This window comes from Hypanus sabinus, chromosome 6 (assembly GCF_030144855.1).
Source record: "Hypanus sabinus isolate sHypSab1 chromosome 6, sHypSab1.hap1, whole genome shotgun sequence".
Taxonomy (NCBI): domain Eukaryota; kingdom Metazoa; phylum Chordata; class Chondrichthyes; order Myliobatiformes; family Dasyatidae; genus Hypanus; species Hypanus sabinus.
Genome location: NC_082711.1, coordinates 170,535,306 through 170,554,029, shown reverse-complemented (window position 1 = coordinate 170,554,029; position 18,724 = coordinate 170,535,306). Strand labels below are relative to the sequence as shown.

Here is an 18,724-nt window from a genome sequence, read left to right as displayed (position 1 = left end):
TTTCAAAGAACATTAAAGAACTTACCAAAATCAGTATCAGAAGAAATGAGGTATTGGAAAAACTAACATGGCTCTAGGGCAAATTAGTTGCTGGCACACAACATTGATCCCATGAAAAGGTCTGTGTAACCCTACATTTGAACTACCAAAAGATTGCATTTCTTTCACAGATAATTTCATACTTCAGTGATTCGGAAATCTGATGAATTTCTTGATTTTTTTTTAAAGGAACATTCAAAATAAAAGACGAGGGATTGTACCTCCTAAAACTAATAAAGTGCCACCTGAGTGTATGTTTGTGATCTGCTAATGCAACCCATCCACTTCAAGATTTGATAGGTTGTGCATTCTGAGACACTCTTTTGCACAGCACTGTTGTAATGCGTGGTTATTTCAGCTACTGGCACTGTTCTGTCAGCTTGAACCAGTCTGGACACTTTCCTCTGACCTCTCACAACAACGAGGCATTTTTGCCCTTCAGAACTGGGGCTTATTGGATTTTTGTTTGTACCTTTCTTTGTAAACTCTAGAGACTTGTGGATGAAAATCCTGGGAGATTAGCAGTTTCTTAGATACTCAAACCATATGGCACCAGCAATTATTCCACAGTCAAAGTCACTTAATCACATTTCTTCCCCATTCTGATGCTTGGTCTGAACAACGACTGAACCTCTAGTCCATGTCCACATGTTTTTTATGCATTGAGTTACTGCTACGTGATTGGCCTATTAGATACTTGGATTAATGGACACGGTTACCTAATAAAGTGGCTACTGAGTGTAGCATGGGGAAGTAGAGTCAACCATCCAGAAGAAGTTATTTAAACTGCATCATACACAGAATCAAAATGTTTGTAACATCTGCTAATGGGTCATTTTTCCCCAACAACACTCGTGAGTAACATTAAAAGCCATTTTCTTTTTGATTCTTTTAATGACATAAAATGCAACGGAAGGGAAGAGAGAAGTTAACATTACTGACACTAGAATAATCAAATTTCATATGTTATACATGTACAGCAACTAACTGCTTTACAAAAAGCAAAATAATACAATATATCATCACATGTATTTACAGTGTAGTAAATATACCTTTCTCAATTTTACACAAAAACTATTTACAGATGAACATACTGCAGTTTAAAAAAACTCTGTGGCCAACACTAGCAGTGACTTCTTGCAGTAAGGTCTGTTGCATAACATTGACTGAGAGAAAACACCTTTGAGTTTTAAATTGTGTGCGCATGTGAACGTTTGTGGGGAGTGGGTGTGTTGACCTGGAAACTAAATCGAAGATACTCATGTTAGCCTCAGGTCACCTGCTCCGAGTTGATCCGCATTCAACTGTGAACAGAATCGTCTTGAAATCACACCAAAATATTTTGTTAAATACACAAGATAGAGGTGCCGTTTCAGTTTTATTTTTGAGACATTAACGGCATCTACACAATTGTCCCTAAAGGAGTCACATTCGCTGAATACCACAAATTTAATACTAAGTTTTTTTTTGTTTGTAATAATTACCTATTTTGGCAAAGTTCTTGCATATCATAGTTTAATTCATAGTTTTTCCAGGACTGTAAACAAATATAAAAAGAAAGACAAAGTCTTTGCTATTTGCGGATCAGTAAAATAAATGTATTGGATATGTACATTTTCTATGATTGCTGCAATGGACCTAACTTCGGTGAGTTAAATGTGCTTTAAACATGATGTTTGGTTACTGTACCTACAGCTTAAAAGGTTTCTTTCTCTAAACACAGGGTACCCTCAAAGCAAAAATCACCAACAGACATGATTAATTGCTACCCATTAAGCCATTTCTATTGATCGCTGAAAACTGAACTGTAAACAGAGGTTAAGCACTTTTCTTTATCGTGTAGAAGGCGATTAGGTTAGAACCTTCCCTTCTGCAATTAATGGTTTCCATGTTTTGACAGCGATTACAGTGTTGATACGAATCTCAGTGCCTTTCCCCCCCTCCCCCCACTAAAGTAAAGGTGACAGAATTAAAACGAATTCTCTCTTTGCAACGCTAAGTTCCATGAACAAGAACTCTTGTATTGAAACTGCAGAGAATACTGACGGTGTGAAAGGGAACTAAGATGAGTGTCCGGTCGCAGAGCAATCTTCGCCCGTTAGTTGGATGGCGCAAGTCCCATGTGATGGGAAGAGAGCATCTTTTTTTGGGGGGGAGCGGAAGAGCCCACTTAGCCGTAGCCTGACCAGGCCGGGTGGGTCAGTCATAGAACATGTCACACAATCTTTTTAATGCTGGGGCGCTTGAAGCTGCTAGCACTGCGTTGCTTCTGCACTTGACTTGCAGACCCATGACGGATTCGCCCACTGTTGGCGTGTCCCGATGTTGGTGAGAGTTCCACGTTCTCTTTATCAATTCCTACGGAAACACACAAGTACAGAGTGAATGTCAGTCACCATAAAGTACACACATTTCTAAGTAAATTTATTATCAAAGTACGCATGTTAACATATACTACCTCAAGATTATTTTTCTTGCAGGCATTTACAAGAAAATAAAGAATCTCTAAAAAATATATGTAAAAAAATACTGATGAACAATCAACATGTGAAAGAAGAGTGTGCAAAAAAAAGCATAAGTTGTAAAGAGTTCTTGAACGTGAGTCTGTAGTTAGTAGAAGCAGTTCATAGTGAGTGAAGTTATCAATGCCGGTACAGTAGGCTGATGGTTGAAGGGTAATTACTGTTCCTGAACCTGGTGGTATGGGACCTGAAGCTTCTGTATCTCCTGTCTGATGGTAGTAGCTAGAAGAGAGCATGGCCTGGATTATGGGTGCCTTTGATGACAGATGCTGCTTTCTTGATGCAGCATTCCATGTGAATGTACTCAGTAGTGAGAGGGCTTTGCCTGTGATGGACTGGGCAGCGTCCACCACTTTCTGGAGCCTTTCCTGTTCCTGGGCATTGGAGTTGCCATGTTGCAACGTTAGGACACTCTCCATTGTGCATCAACAGATGTATGTCACAGTTTTAAGTAAGTAGAGGCACTTTAAAAAGAAATGCCACCAACCAAAGCACAGCACAGCATCAAGGAGGCAGCTACACAATCAGGAAAGATAGTCAAAGCCTCTATGAGTCTTTCAATCTCAAATCTTGTGTCAAATCGAATGAGCGGGGATTGTGCTGAACTGCCCGTGAGTAGAACAGGCTACTCAGCTCTGCGCCATTCAACCAGATCACATCTTTACTTTTATGCCGTAACCTCCATACCCTGCCTGAGAAAAGTATCTGTGTTTACAAACCCACTGGATCTGCCAAGTGCAGCTGGATCTTAGTAACTGTGTGGGCTGTTATTACAATAATTCACTTTGTGGCTGTGATGTCTGGAGCTCCTGGCGACAAGAGCACTTGTTTTGTGCCAGTTTCGGCCTTTGGTTCTTCTGAAGATGATGGCTTACAGTGATCTGGCTCCTCCGACATCAATGATCTTCTCAGAACATTGAACAGTACAGGCCTCTCCACCCAGGATGTTGTACTGACCTTTTAACCTACTCCAAGATCAATCATGCCACCTTCCCACATAGCCTCCATTTTCCTTTCATCCACGCACCTAACTGAGAGTCTCTTAAATGCCCCTAGTGTAGGGTACTGACTGTGCACCTGCAGAAGCTTGTGGAAGGTTTTGGGCACATGCTGAACCTACGCAAACATCTAAGAAAGTAGAGCCACTTTAAAAAGAAATGTTACCAACCAAATCACAGCTGAACATCAGGGAAGCAGCTATGGTGCAATGGATCAGAAGATGTTATCTATGATGACAGGGTATTTTGCAGTACAGAAATGGCCCTTACCACAATGGCAAACCTTGTCTTTGTCCATCTACACTAATGCCATTGCCTGCACTAGCTCCATATCCTTCTGTGCCTTGCCGATTAAATGTATTTGATTCCACCATCTCCTCTGGCAATGCATTCCAGATAGCAACCACTTTATCAGGAAGAACCTACTCCTCAGGTCCCCTTTAAAATCCCTACCTCGCACCTCATATCTGTACTGTCTTGTTTCTGATACCTGCACCATGCAAAAAGAAAACTCAATCTATGCCTTTCATAATCTTAGACAGGAGCTCCCCGAGTTACAAATCTCCCAACACAGAAATCCTCCCAAGCTGATAATAATCCTAGTAGGATGCTTGAATTGATGAGTGAATACACTGTACATCTGTTAATTTTGTTGTGCATTCGGGTGATTATTCAATGAAGTAAAAGAATGATGGTGCATGTATGTATGGTGACACGATAGGGGTAACTACAAAAAATGGAGAGTTTTCAGCAACAGAATCCTGATGAGTGCACGGCAGCCTAGTGGACAATGGACACTATTCCAGCACCAGTGACCCGGGTTCAATTCTCTCCACTGTTTGTACGTTCTCTCTGTGACTGTGTGGGTTTCCTCCCACATTCCAAAGATGTACAGTTTAGTAGGTTAAATGCCACATGGGTGTAATTAGACAGTGTGGGCACATTGGGCTGGAAGACCCTGTTCTGTGCTGTTTCTCAGAATAAAAATTAAATGAAATTTAACCCAGGAACTGCCTTTATACTTTTATCAGGTTGCCCCCCCCCCCCCCCCCACCAGTCAAAGGTAAAAAGCCCAGTTTATTCAATTTCTTGTCATAGCTAACATCCTAATCTAGTCAACATCTCAGTTAATCTCCCCTGCACTGTGTCCAGAACAATCACATCATTCTTATGGTGAGGCAAGGTCAACACAACATACCACATATGGCTAAGCCACTGATTTACAAAATTGTTTAATTTCAAAGTTGTAGGGTAACTTTTATCGATACCTCGAACTATGAAGGCAAGCATGCCAAATGCCGCCTTCACCAACGTATCGACCTGTGTTGCCACTGTCAAAGAACTATGAACTTGCACCCTATGTCTCTGTTCATTAACATTCCTCATTTAGAGTACATTTCCTAACCATATATGACTTTCCTAAAGGCATTACTGTGCACTTGTCAGGATTAAATTCCAGCTATATATATTCCAGTTATTTATATTTGTATAATACCCATAAATTTCACAGCCCAGTTCTAAGCTCCCAAGTACACAGGCTTTTGAAGATTAGAGATGAGCTTTATTTGTCACATGTACATTGAACCATACAGTTCCTCAAGACAGAGGAAATGGTTATTGACGTGAGGAGAACTTGCACCTCTCACACCCTCTACACACTGGCGACACAGCAGTGGAAACTGCGAGCATTTTCAAACTCCCGGCAGTGCACAACTTGCACAACCTCTCGTGGTTCCAGCACACACGTGACACAATCAGGAAAGCTCACCAACACGTCTACTTTAAAAATCTTTGAACCTTGAGTTTGCGTCAAATCAAATGAGTGAGGATTGTGCTGAGTAGCCCGTGAGTAGAGAAGGCTGTTCAGCTCCCTGCGCCATTCAACTAGATCGTGTCCTTATTTTCATGCCATATAACCATCTACACACCCTGCCAGAGAAAAGTGTTTGTGTTTACAAACCCTTTGGATCTTCAGCGTGCAATTGGACCTCAGTAGTGCCAGTAACCGTGTATGGCTGTTTTTACGATCAACTGCTTCATGGCTGTGAGGTTTGGAGTCCTTGTCAACAAATGCACTTGTCAACCCATGATGTTGTACTGAACTTCTAACCTTCAATCTAATGCTACCCTCCAACACAGCACTCCATTTTTCTTTTATCCATGTGCCTATCTAATAGTCTACCTCCTCCCCCTGGCAATGCGTTCCAGGCACTCACCACCCTCTGTGTTAAAAATCTACCTCTGACATCCCCTAATCACCTTCAAATTATGCCCATTCATATCAGCATTTTTTCCCCTGGGAAAAAGTCTCTGGCTGTCCATTTTATCTATGCTTCTTATCATCTTATAAACCTCTTATCAGGTTAACTCTAATCGTCCTTCACCCAAATAGAAAAGCTCTAGTTTGCTCAACCTTTCTTCATAAGACGTGCTCTCTAATCCAGGCAGTATTCTGGTAAATTTCCTCTGCACCCTCTCTGAAGTTTACACATCCTTCGTATAATGAAGTAATCGGAACTGAACACAATATCCCAGGTGTGGTTTTACAGAATTACATGCTACCTCGTGGATTTTCCCCCCGACTAATGCATCATATGTCATCTCAGGCAGCTGAGTTTGTTTGGGGGTTCAAATTTTGTAAGGGGAACTGAAGAGATCTTTGATCTCTGTTTCTCAATGGGTATAAACTGGGTGAAAGGAACAGAAAAGGCAGGAATTCTTGTCCAGGTGCTCTGACATTTTAGTGTCTTGTTTGGGGTGGGGGTAGAGGAAATCAACATTCAAAGTTCAAAGTCAATTTATTATGAAAGTACATATACTGTTGCAAGAAAAAGTTTTATGTGCAGTTTTGGTCTCCAAATTTGAGGAAGGACATTCTTGCTATTGAGGGAGTGCAGCGTAGGTTCACAAGGTTAATTCCCGGAATGGTGGGACTGTCATATGTTGAAAGATTGGAGCGACTGGGCTTGTATACACTGGAATTTAGAAGGATGAGAGGGGATCTGATTGAAACATGTAAGATTATTAAGGGACTGGACATGCTGGAGGCAGGAAGCATGTTCCCGCTGATGGGTGAGTCCAGAACTAGAGGCCACAGTTTAAGAATAAGGGGTAGGCCATTTAGAACAGAGATGCAGAAAAACTTTTTCACCCAGAGAGTGGTGGTTATGTGGAATGCTCTGCCCCAGAAGGCAGTAGAGGCCAAGTCTCTGGATGCATTCAAGAGAGTTAGATAGAGCTCTTATAGATAGTAGAGTCAAGGGATATGGGGAGAGGGCAGAAATGGGGTACTGATTGTGTATGATCAGCCGTGATCACAGTGAATGGTGGTGCTGTCTAGAAGGGCCGAATGGCCTACTCCTGCACCTACCGTCTATTGTCTATTTGTGAATCCTTTCCAGTTACCTGGTTTTCTGCACTAATTACTCATAAAATCTGGTCTGATCTTCACTGAAGTCACAATAATAGGCAAACATAATCTGCCTAAACTAATAACGCACAATTGAACTACTTCTTGTCGATACTGAATACACCATTTACACAATCACAGTCTAGGTTCGAAACAGTATGTAAACCTCTGGGGTAATGCCTTCTACGAAAGCTATTTGGAGTCAGCTGTTCCAACCAATGAGATGAGATTGGAGGTGTGGGTTGTAGAAGTGCCCTGCCCTATAAATGACACACAAAGTTAGGTTACTCACAGAGCCTGCTCTTCTCAGAAAAAAAATCTGTTCATATGCACCATGTCTCGATCAAAATAACTTTCAGGGGACCTTAGGAGAAGAACTGTAGAGACACATGAAGCCGGAAAAGGCTACAAAAGCGTTCCTAAAGACCTGAGTGTTCAGCAGTGAACAGTAAGAGAAATTGTCTACAAATGGAGGAAACTCAGTACTGTTGCTACTCTCCCTAGGAGTGGGTATTGTGCAAAGATCACACCAAGAGCACAACGTGCAATGCAGAATGAGGTAAAAAGGAACTCAAAGGAAATCTCTAGAACTTACTTGCTTAAGTCTCTGTCATTGTGTTCACTATAAGAAAAAATACTGAACAAGAATGATGTTCATGGAAGGACACCACGGAGGAAACCAACACTCTCCAAAAAAAAAACATTGCTGCATGTCTCAAGTTTGTAAAAGACCACAAAGCTTCTGGGACAATGTTGTGTGGGTTGACAAGACATAAGCTGAACTTCTTGGCAGAAATGCACACCACTATATTTGGAGGGAAAAGGGCACTGTACACCAACACCAAAACATTATCCCAACTGAGAAGAATGGTGGAAAGAGCATCATGATTTGGGTCTGCTTTGCTACCTCAGGGCCTGGACAGCTTGCAATTGTTGAGGAAGCAATAGATCCAAAATTGTATCAAGATATTTTCCAGCAGAAAGTCAAGGTAGCAGTCCGCCATCTGAAGCTTAATAGATGTTAGATGATGCAACAAGACAGCGATCCGAAACACAAGAGTAAATCAACAACAGAACAGTTTAAAAAGAAGGAAATTTGTGATTTGGAATGGCCAAGTCAGAGTCCAGACCTTAACCTCAATGAGATACTGTGGCATGACCTGGAAAGGGCTGTTCATGCAAGGTATTCGAAAAATACTGATGAACTGAAACAGTTTTGTAAAGAGGAATGGTCTAAAATTCCTCATCGCTGTTGTGCAGGTCTGATCAGCACCAATAGTGGATATTCTGGTGTAGTCTGTTTTGTCATGTGCTTTTGTGATATCATTCTGGAAGAACGTTGTCTCATTTTTTTTAACTGCATTGCATTTGTGGTTTCTAAATGACAGTAAACTGAACTGAACTGAATAGGAAATGTTTGGTGGAGGTTATTGCTGTTAAAGAAGGTTCTACCAGCTATTAATTACAAGGATTCACATACTTTTTCCAGACTGGATTGTGAATAATTAAAGAATGTGTTCAATAAAGATGAAAAGTTCAATTGTTTGTGTGGTATTATTTTAGACAGATTGTGTTTGTCTACTATTATGACTTAGATGATTAGACCACATTTCATGAGTAATTAATGCAGAAAGCCAGGTAATGGCAAAGAGTTCACAAACTTTGTCTTGCAACCGTATAAAAAGATTTTCCTGGCTTAATAATGGAAAGAACTGAAACAGCTCTGCACTGTATGAATACAGCAGGTTTATGGGATGACAGGAGTGGATTTTTGCATCAATAATTCACTAATACAGTACATGCAAACTGCCATCCAAGTGTAATACAGGAAATAACATGTGGAACTCCTTTTTGCAGTAACCAAACACTGGTTTACTGGTTTCATAAACATCTCCAGAACAACTGGCTGGTAATGTGACTTGGCTTTCAGGAGCAAGAACAGATGGAGCATCTGTTCAGACAGCTACTGAAATATTAAAATGTCACCAAGACTACTAATATTCCTGTTGATCTGGGACAGTCAGGTAGCCCACACACCGGCATTGAGATTTACTGGCTCATTCTCATCCATGTTTTTTTCAAGTTGGGATGCACTCAAGTTTAGGCCAGTCACCTTGAATTAACAACAGCATGTCAAGAAGAGGGGGAAGTCTGTGGAGTGTGGAACACAGAGCAAGATCTTGTAGGGCAGGGGTGGCAGAAAGAGAGCAAGTAGAACACACACAAAATGCTGGAGGAACTCAGCAGGTCAGGCAGCATCTATGGAGAAGAATGAACAGTTGATGTTTCAGGCCAAGACCCTTCATCAGGACTGGAAGGGAAGGCGGCAGGAGCCAAAATAAAGAGGTGAGGGGAGAGGAAGAAGTACAAGCTGGCAGGTGATGGATGAGGGGGAAGGTGGGTGGAAGTGGTGGGGGAACGATGTGAGAATCTGGGAGCTGATTGGTGAAAGAAGTAAAGGCCTGAAGAAGAAGGAATGTGATAGGAGAGGAGAGTGGACCATGGGGGAAAAGGAAGGAGGAGAGGCACCATTGGGAGGTGATGGGCAGGTGAGAAGAGAGGGGATAAGAGGGGAGCCATGATAAAGAATAGGAAAAAGAGAGAAGGGTGAGGAGGGAGAAATCACCGGAAGTTAGAGAAATCAACGTTCATGCTGTCAGGTTGGAGGCCACCCTGAGAGAACATGAGGTAGCACACACAAAATGCTGGAGGAACTCAGCATCCATGGAAATGAATAAATAGTTGATGTTTTGGGCTGAGACTCTTTTTCAGGACTGGAAAAGAAGGAGGAAGATGCCAGAATAAAGAAGTGGGGGTTGGGAAAAATGATAGCTAGATGGTGATAGGTGAAGCCAGGTAAAGGGCTGGAGAGGAAGGATTCTGATCAGAGAGGAGAGTGGACCGTAGGAGAGAGGTCATAGGAGAGTATAAGTTATTGTTTCTTCAACCTGAGAGTGTTCTCATCGAGATAGTAAAGGAAGCCATGGACCGAGGTGTCAGAATGCAAGCAGGAGTTGAGGAAAGTGTGGAGTACAAGCAGCCAGGGAGGGAGTACAAATTCACAGGTCAAAGTGAGGATGGGTGAGCACCCCTGGCTGGGAGATCCCGACAGCAGGGCACATGGACAAGAATTTCACCTTTGACTGTTCCTAACAACTTCAACTGTACAGTTGCAACCTCAACCAGAAGGTAAATGGCTCAAATGCAGCCTTCAAATGTTTATTCTCAAACTACAAGATTTTCCTTTTTTTAAAATTTCCCTTCCTCGATCAGCTTAGAACTCGGAGACTTTGTTTCAGAATTAGAAGTCGGTTTTTACAGATAAAGACAAGAAGGAATTTCTTTTTTTCAGAGCACGTATCTTTGGAATTCTCCACCCCAGGAAGTTGTGGGGATGAGGTCATTGAATATATTCAGGCTGATACAGACAGACTGTTGATCTCACAAACAGGAAAAAAATCTACACATGCTGGAAATCAAAGCAATACATACAAATTGCTGGAGGAACTCAGCAGGCCAAGCAGCATTTTTGGAAACGAGGAAACAGCCAACATTTCGGGCTGAGACCCTTCATCAGGCTGTTGGTCTATTGGGAATTAGTATTTGTAGTGAAAGGCAAGAAAATGGAACTGAAACCACAATTATTTACGATCTTACTCAATGACAGAGTAGGCGCAAGGGCCACATAGCTGTTTCTGGCTCCCATTTCTTAAGTTTCTTTGCAGAAAATGCTGGAAACACTCAGGTGTGCTGACAACTAAAGAAGGAATATAGCTAATGTATCACGTGACTGACCTGGGACATAAACCCTGCTTCTCTGCAACCACACTATCTAACATGGGATGTACTTCCAGCATTTTCAATTTCAGATTGCTGGTTTCTGCTGAAGAAACGGCAGCATAACAGTTAGTGTAACACTATTACAGTGTCAGTGACCCTGTAAAAGGTGCATCCAGCTGCAGCTCCTGGCAAACTGAGTTAGGGAACTGGAGCTGGAGCTGGATGAATTTCGGATCATTCGTGAGGCAGAGGCAGAAATAGACAGGAGTTTCATGGAGACAGTCACCCCCAAAAGTCAGGAGGCAGGTAGCTGGGTGACTGTCAGGAGAGGGAAGGGGAATAGACAGAATGAGCAGAGCACCCCTGTTGCCGTTCCCATCAACAATAAGTATACTGTTTTGTATACTGTTGATGGGGACGACCTACAACGGACAACCTGTAATGGTTGCGTCTCTGGCACCGAGACTGGACCCTCAGCTCAGAAGGGAAGGAGGAACGAGAGGAGAGCAGTAGTGATAGGGGTTTGTAGTTAGGGAGACAGATAAGAGGTTCTGTGGGAGAGATCGAGAATCCCAGATGGTCTGTTGCCTCCCTGGTGCCAGGGCCTGTGATATCTCAGATCGAGTTCTAGGTATTCTCAGGAGGGAGGGTGAGCAGCCAGATGTCGTGGTACATGTAGGGACCAATGACGTGGATAGGAAGGAGGAGGAGGTCCTGCAAAGAGAGTTTAGGGAGTTAGGTGCAAAGTTGAAGGACAGGATCTCCAGGGTTGCAATCTCAGGATTGCTACCCGTGCCACATGCTAGTGAGGCTAAAAATAGGAAGATAATGCAGCTAAATACATGGCTAAGGAGATGGTGCAGGAGGGAGGGCTTCATGTTTCTGGACAATTGGGCTTTGTTCCAGGGAAGGTGGGACCTGTTCCGATGGGACAGCTTGCACCTGAACTGGAAGGGGACTAACATCCTTGCAGGTAGATTTGCTAGTGCTGCTCTGGGGGGGGGGGGAGGGGGGGGTATTTGCAGGGGGAGGGAAACCAGTTACAGTAGATAGTGAGGTGGAGAAGGATAAAGGTCATGCGAGGACTGCATGTATACACAGAAATCAAAGGTTTGTGCGTGATAGAAACGTTCTCAGGTGCATCTATTTCAATGTAAGGAGTATTGTAGGTAAGGCAGATGAGCTTAGGGTGTGAATTAGCATGTGAGATTACTACATTATTGCTATCAGTGAGACTTGGTTGCAGGAGGGGCAGAACTGGCAGCTTAATGTTCTGGAGTTCCGTTGTTTCAGACGTGATAGAGTGGGAGGGATGAAAGGGGGAGGAGTGGCTTTACTAGTCAGGGAAAATATCACAGCTGTGTGTAGACAGGACAGCCTGGAGGGCTTGTCTACAGAGGCCATATGGGTGGAGCTGAGGAATGGGAAAGGTGTGACCACACTAATAGGGTTGTATTAAAGACCACCCAATAGTCAGAGAGAATTGGAGGAGCAAATCTGTAGAGAGATAGCAGACCGATGTAAGAAACAGAAAGTTGTAATAGTAGAGGATTTTAAATTTCCACATATTGACTGGGACTCCCACACTGTGAAAAGGGTAGCTGACTTGGAGTTTGTCAAATGTGTTCAGGAAAGTTTTCTAAATCAATATATAGAGGTTCTTACGAGAGAAGATGCAATACTTGATCTCCTATTAGGGAACCAGACAGGTCAGGTGACAGAAGTATGTGTAGGCGAACATTTTGGGTCCAGTGACCATAATGTCATTAGTTTCAAGATAATTATGGATAAGGATAGGTCTGGTCCTCGAGTTGAGGTTATAAATTGGAGAAGGGCCAATTTTGTGGAAACGAGAAAGGATCTAAGAAAGGGCATCTGACGTGGTAAATGTGGGCTCACTCTTAGGTTTTAAGAATAAATTGGATAGATACGGGGATGGGAGAGGTCTGGAGGGCGATGGACTGGGTGCAGGTCAATGGGACTAGCGGAATAAAGTTTCGGCACAGACTAGAAGGGCCGAATGGCTGTTTCCCTGTGCTGTCGTGTTCTATGGTTCTAATTCTCACTACTGTCTGTAAGGAGCTTGTATATTCTCTCTTGACCATGTGGGTTTTCTCTGGGTGCTTTGGTATCCTCCCACATTTCAAATAAATATGGGTTAATAGGGTAATTGGTCACAGGGGTTCAATCAGGCGGTGAGGACTCACAAGGCCTGTTACCGTCCTGTTTGTTTTCCCACTTTACTTGCCCCCCTCATCCTGTCCTGTACTCTTTTGGTTTTGTCTTGTTCATGTATGATATAGGCTCTCACTGCCCAATGGGCAGGAGGTACAAGAGCTTTAGGTCCCCACACCACCAAGTTCAGGAAGAGTTATTACCCTACAACCATCGGGCTCCTGAACCAGAGTGAGTAACTTCATTCACCCCAGCACCAAATTGACTCTACAACCTATGGACTCTACAACTGATGCTCTCAGTAATAATCATTTACTTTTTAAAAAATTGCACAATTTGCACAAAAAAATCAGTCTTTGGTATTTAGAGCTTTTTATAAATTCTATTGTAGTTCCTTAAATGCTTGCAATAAAATGAATGTCAGGGTAGCATATGTTGACATACTGTATACGTACTCAGATAATACATTTATTTAGAACTTTGTATTTGGTAAAATAACACCCAATTAATTATAAAATGGATTGTATGAATTCAAGATTATTGTTATGGGTAATCATAAACTCAAGGAATTTCCCCGACTGTTCTCTTGAAGCTGTGCAGGTGTGTGGCTGTACACAACTGAAATGCTCCCGCACACATGGCCTTCGTTGCCACGCAACTGCACAGCAACAAAGGCTGTGTGTGCGGGAGTATTTCAGTTACTGCACGACCACACAGCTTAGAGGGAACAGTGATCTCTCCACCCACTCCCTTCTTTAAAAGAGATGCATGTGGTTTCTCTTGAGCAGCTGCCGGCCAAACAAAACTATTTGTGGTCATAAAGATGACAGCAAATTGGGAACAATTGATAAAGCATCTGATATTCAAGCCGGGCAGCAGCTGCAGTGGAACTGCTCGACATTCAAGTCTATGACTTAGATTTTTGTAGGGAAATGCCGGGAGTACTTGGTTGCCCTGGCAACAATTTCATGAAGCATTGTTGGCAGATGTCGGCAGCAGTTTCCTTGATTCTGCAGTTCAGTAAAGGCTGATTTATACTTGTGCGTACGGGTTACGCCGCAGCCTATGCCGTAACCCTGATTTTCACTTCTGCATCGCTCTACGCTATAGCGAGCATGCGTTGGTGTGCGCCAAAACGTTAGTTGGTGGTAGGGTTTCTATGCCACTGTGTTGAGTTTCTTCGTGACAGACATGGACAAGGAAATTCATTTCAGACATTTTTGCATGTCAGCAGGTAGATCTGACGATTTGGTTTCGTATCAGTGTACGCACAGCCTACAGACATGGCGGAGAGGAAGCAACCAGAAATGCGTAGGAGCAAATGCGATGCTACCAAGCGGACCAATCACAGTTGTTGCAGTCTGCGTTGCTGCGACGTGTGACTAACTTTTCTGGAGAGGTGCACGTCACTCTACAGCGTAGTGTACAGCGTAGGTACGGCATAGATGCGTCGCACAAGTATAAGTCAGCCTTCAGGGAGCACAATGTTCCGGAGGCTCGCCCACAGCTGAACAGTTCTCAATTTACATGCGGGAAAACAACAGAAGAGTCTCAGGCAGGTGCCAGCACTTACACTCAGGTTTAAACGTGACTTTACTTAACTCTTCTTGTGTTTTCAATATTTGCACTTCAGATTAATATTTAAAGGTGTTTACTAATTGTAAAAGCTAAATTTGAATTTTAAAAAATCTGTGTCTTTTCCTTCTGCATGAACATGCAGGAAATGGAAATCCTATTTCCCGTACATTCATCTGCTGACCGAAGAGCCTGATGAATGCCTCCACCACCACTCCAGACAACTAATTCGAGTCCTGATGAAAGGTCTCGGACCAAAATGTCAACTGTTTATTCCTCTCCGTGGATGCTGCCTGACTTGCTGAGTTCCTCCAGCATTTTGAGTGTCTTTTTGAATAGCTGACAGTTTAGAATAGTCCAGCACAGGAACAGGGCCTTCAGACCATGATGTTGTACCAAACCCATTAAATTAGAAACCAAACTTGCAACTCAACTAATCCCTTCTGGGATTAATCTGGGACAAAGTCCACATCTTTCCATTTCCTGCACATTAATGGGACTATCTAAGAGCCTCGTGAACACCTCCACCACCACCCCAGACAGCCAATTCCAAGCACCAAGCATTTTCAATGTAAAATAAACCTGCCCGGCACATCTTCTTTGAACTTATCCCCTCTCACCTTAAATGCATTCCTCTTAAGCGTTAAATATTTCAACTCTGGGAAAAAGATATTGTCTGTCTACTCTATCTATGCCCCTCATAATCTTATAAACCTTATTATGTCTCCCCTCAGCCTCCCCCACCCCAGAGAAAACAACCCAAGTTTGTCTAACCTCTCTTTATAGCACCTGCTCCCTAATCCAGGCAGCACCCTCCAAAGCCTTTCCATCCTTTAATCAGGTAACCAGAATTGGGTGCAGTTCACTCAGTGTGGCCAATCTAGAATTTTATAAAGCTGCAACATAATTTCCTGACATTGGAATGCAATTTCTCGACTGCTAAAGTTTATAGGAAGCATTATAGACAATAGACATTAGTCAGTAGGTGCAGGAGTAGGCCATTCGGCCCTTCTAGCCAGCACCGCCATTCACTGTGATCATGGCTGATCATCCACAGTCAGTAACCCGTTCCTGCCCTCTCCCCGTATCCCTTGACCCCGCTATCTATAAGAGCTCTATCTAACTCTCTCTTGAATGCATCCAGAGACTTGGCCTCCACTGCCTTCTAGGGCAGAGCATTCCACATATCCACCACTCTCTGGGTGAAAAAGTTTTTCTGCATTTCTGTTCTAAATGGCCTACCCCTTATTCTTAAACTGTGGCCTCTAGTTCTGGACTCACCCATCAGCGGGAACATGCTTCCTGCCTGCAGCGTGTCCAATCCCTTAATAATCTTATATGTCTCAATCAGATCCCCTCTCATCCTTCTAAATTTCAGTGTATACAAGCCCAGTTGCTCCAACCTTTCAACATATGACAGTCCCGCCATTCCGGGAATTAACCTTGTGAAGCTACGCTGCACTCCCTCAATAGCAAGAATGTCCTTCCTCAAATTTGGAGACCAAAACTGCACACAATACTCCAGGTGGGGTCTCACCAGGGCCCTGTACAGCTGCAGAAGGACCTCTTTACTCCTATACTCTTGTTATAAAAGCCAGCATGCCATTAGCTTTCTTCACTGCCTGCTGTACCTGCATGCTTGCTTTCATTGACTGATGTACAGGAACACCTAGATCTCGTTGTACTTCCCCTTTTCCTAACTTGACTCCATTTAGATCCATTCTGTCTGGATGCATAATGACTTGGTACACAACTAACATTTACCTCAAAAGAACTCCTTGAAAGGGCAATTGAAAGATTCACTATAAATTTTTGCAATGAAATAGTGATAATACAGTACTGTGTAAAAGTCTTGGGCACATATACATAGCTAGGGTGCACAGTATTCTACTTGTCAACCTGGAGCAAAGAGCTTGTTTGTAAATCTGGCGGGAGCAAAGGATGTTGGGAATGGTGAGGGTGGTGCGCCACAGGAGGGGTGAGGAGCAACAGGCTGACAACTGCCAGGTGCGGGGGGGGGGGGGTGTTATGGGTGCAGACATACCCAGCCCAAGGCACAAAAAAGGTTGGGAACCCCTGCTCTACACCATCTCACCTGCTGAAGCTGAATACTGACAAGTTAATCAACTGTATTAAACAATATCTCTGCACTTTTGGAAGAATCCACTAGATGGCAGAAAAGGCACAATTTTTTTAAAAAAACATATTTTAAACACCAGGGATCCTGCAGATGCTGGAAACCCAGAGCAAAACACACCAAATGCTGGAGGAACTGAGTCGGTCAGGCGGCCTCCATGAGAGTCTACATTTCGGGTGTGGTGAACTATGTGCCTGTCGGGACACGCCCCCTGCTGACTGCTCCTGTGGCTCCTCCCACAGGCCCCTGTATAAAGGAGATCTGAGGCCTGACGCTCGGCCTCAGTCTCCAGGACATAGTATGATGGACACTCACTCCTGGTTCCTTCTTCCAGTCAATAAAAGCCGATATCTCGCTTTACGTCTCAGAGTGAGTTATTGATGGTGCATCAATTTTATTGACTGGAAGTTTTAAAACATGGAACCTGTTTTGCGTCCGGACCGGTTGGATTTGGACCCTCAAGACCCTGACGCAGCTCTCGCTTTTGAACACTGGCTTGCATGCTTCCAATCGTACTTGGCGGAGCTTCGTGCGACTGAACCCGCCGTTATGCACAGAATCCTACTCTCGAGGGTTACCCCCAAAGTTTACTCCATTATCCAGGACAGGGCCTTCATTCAGTCAGAGGTGCAGCGGCTGCTCAGGGAGGGGATCATTGAGCCAAGCTCAAGCCCTTGGAGGGCCCAGGTAGTTGTTGTTCGGACTGGGCAGAAAAATAGGATGGTGGTGGACTATAGTCAAACCATCAATAGGTTTACGCAGCTTGACGCATACCCACTACCCCGCATTGCGGATATGGTCAACCAGATTGCTCAGTATAAGGTGTACTCGACAATAGATCTGAAATCCGCTTATCACCAGCTCCCCATCTGCCCAGAGGACCGCCCCTACACCGCCTTCGAGGCGGGCGGCAGGCATTATCACTTCCTGCGCGTCCCTTTCGGTGTCACGAATGGTGTCTCTGTCTTCCCGAGGGAAATGGACCGGATGGTGGACCAGTACCAACTGCAGGCCACATTTCCCTATCTGGATAACATCACCATCTGTGGTCACGACAGGCCAGATCACGACACCAACCTCCAACGATTTCTCCAAGTGGCCGCAGCTCTGAACCTTACTTATAACAGGGACAAGTGTGTGTTTGGTACCACCCGCCTTGCTATACTTGGGTATGTCGTGGAAAACGGGGTTATTGGCCCTGATCCCGAACGTATGCGCCCCCTGTTAGAACTCCCTCTTCCCACCACTCTCAAGGCCCTCAGATGGTGCCTGGGTTTTTTTTCCTATTACGCCCAATGGGTCCCCCATTACGCAGACAAGGCTCGCCCCCTGGTCAAGTCTACCTCGTTTCCCCTCTCTGCTGAGGCCTGCGCGGCCTCCAACTGCATTAAAGCGGACATTGCCAAAGCAATGATGCATGCAGTGGATGAGACCGCTCCCTTCCAAGTGGAGTGTGATGCCTCCGATTTCGCTCTGGCTGCTACCCTCAATCAGGAAGGCAGGCCAGTAGCATTCTTTTCTCGCACCCTCCAAGGCTCCGAAATTCGGCACTCCGCGGTGGAGAAAGAAGCCCAGGCCATAGTGGAGGCTGTTAGGCACTGGAGGCACTATCTTGCTGGCAAAAGGTTCACCGTGCTGACCGACCAGCGCTCGGTTGCGTTCATGTTCAGCAACCAACAGCAGGGCAAAATCAAAAATGATAAGATTTTGCGGTGGAGGATAGAACTCTCTACCTACAACTATGATATCCTGTACCGGCCTGGCAGACTCAATGAGCCCCCTGATGCCCTATCCCGGGGAACATGTGCTAGCACACAGCTCGACCAGCTGTACACTCTTCATGCACAACTTTGCCATCCGGGGGTCACCCGATTTTACCATTTTGTGAAAGCTCGGAACCTGCCATACTCCCTAGAGGACATCAGGACGATGACCAGGGACTGCCAAATTTGCGCTGAGTGCAAACCGCACTCCTACCGTCCTGACACGGCGCAACTTGTCAAGGCCACCCGCCCTTTTGAACGACTGAGTGTTGACTTTAAGGGCCCCCTTCCCTCCACTGACCGCAATGTCTATTTTCTCAGTGTTC

The 18,724-nt window shown here is 44.2% G+C and overlaps 1 protein-coding gene across 10 annotated transcripts in view; it reads right to left on the bottom strand.

Moving 5' to 3' along the window:
- Nucleotides 1-923: 923 nt before the first annotated feature.
- nf1a (neurofibromin 1a) overlaps nt 924-18,724 on the bottom strand; it is a 357,260-nt gene continuing 339,459 nt past the window's right edge. For all 10 annotated transcript variants that reach the window (XM_059973505.1, XM_059973509.1, XM_059973507.1 and 7 more), the window contains one exon: nt 924-2,397. In XM_059973505.1, the coding sequence (XP_059829488.1) occupies nt 2,255-2,397 (143 nt within the window). In that variant the 3' untranslated portion in view covers nt 924-2,254. The remainder of the gene's footprint in view (nt 2,398-18,724) is intronic.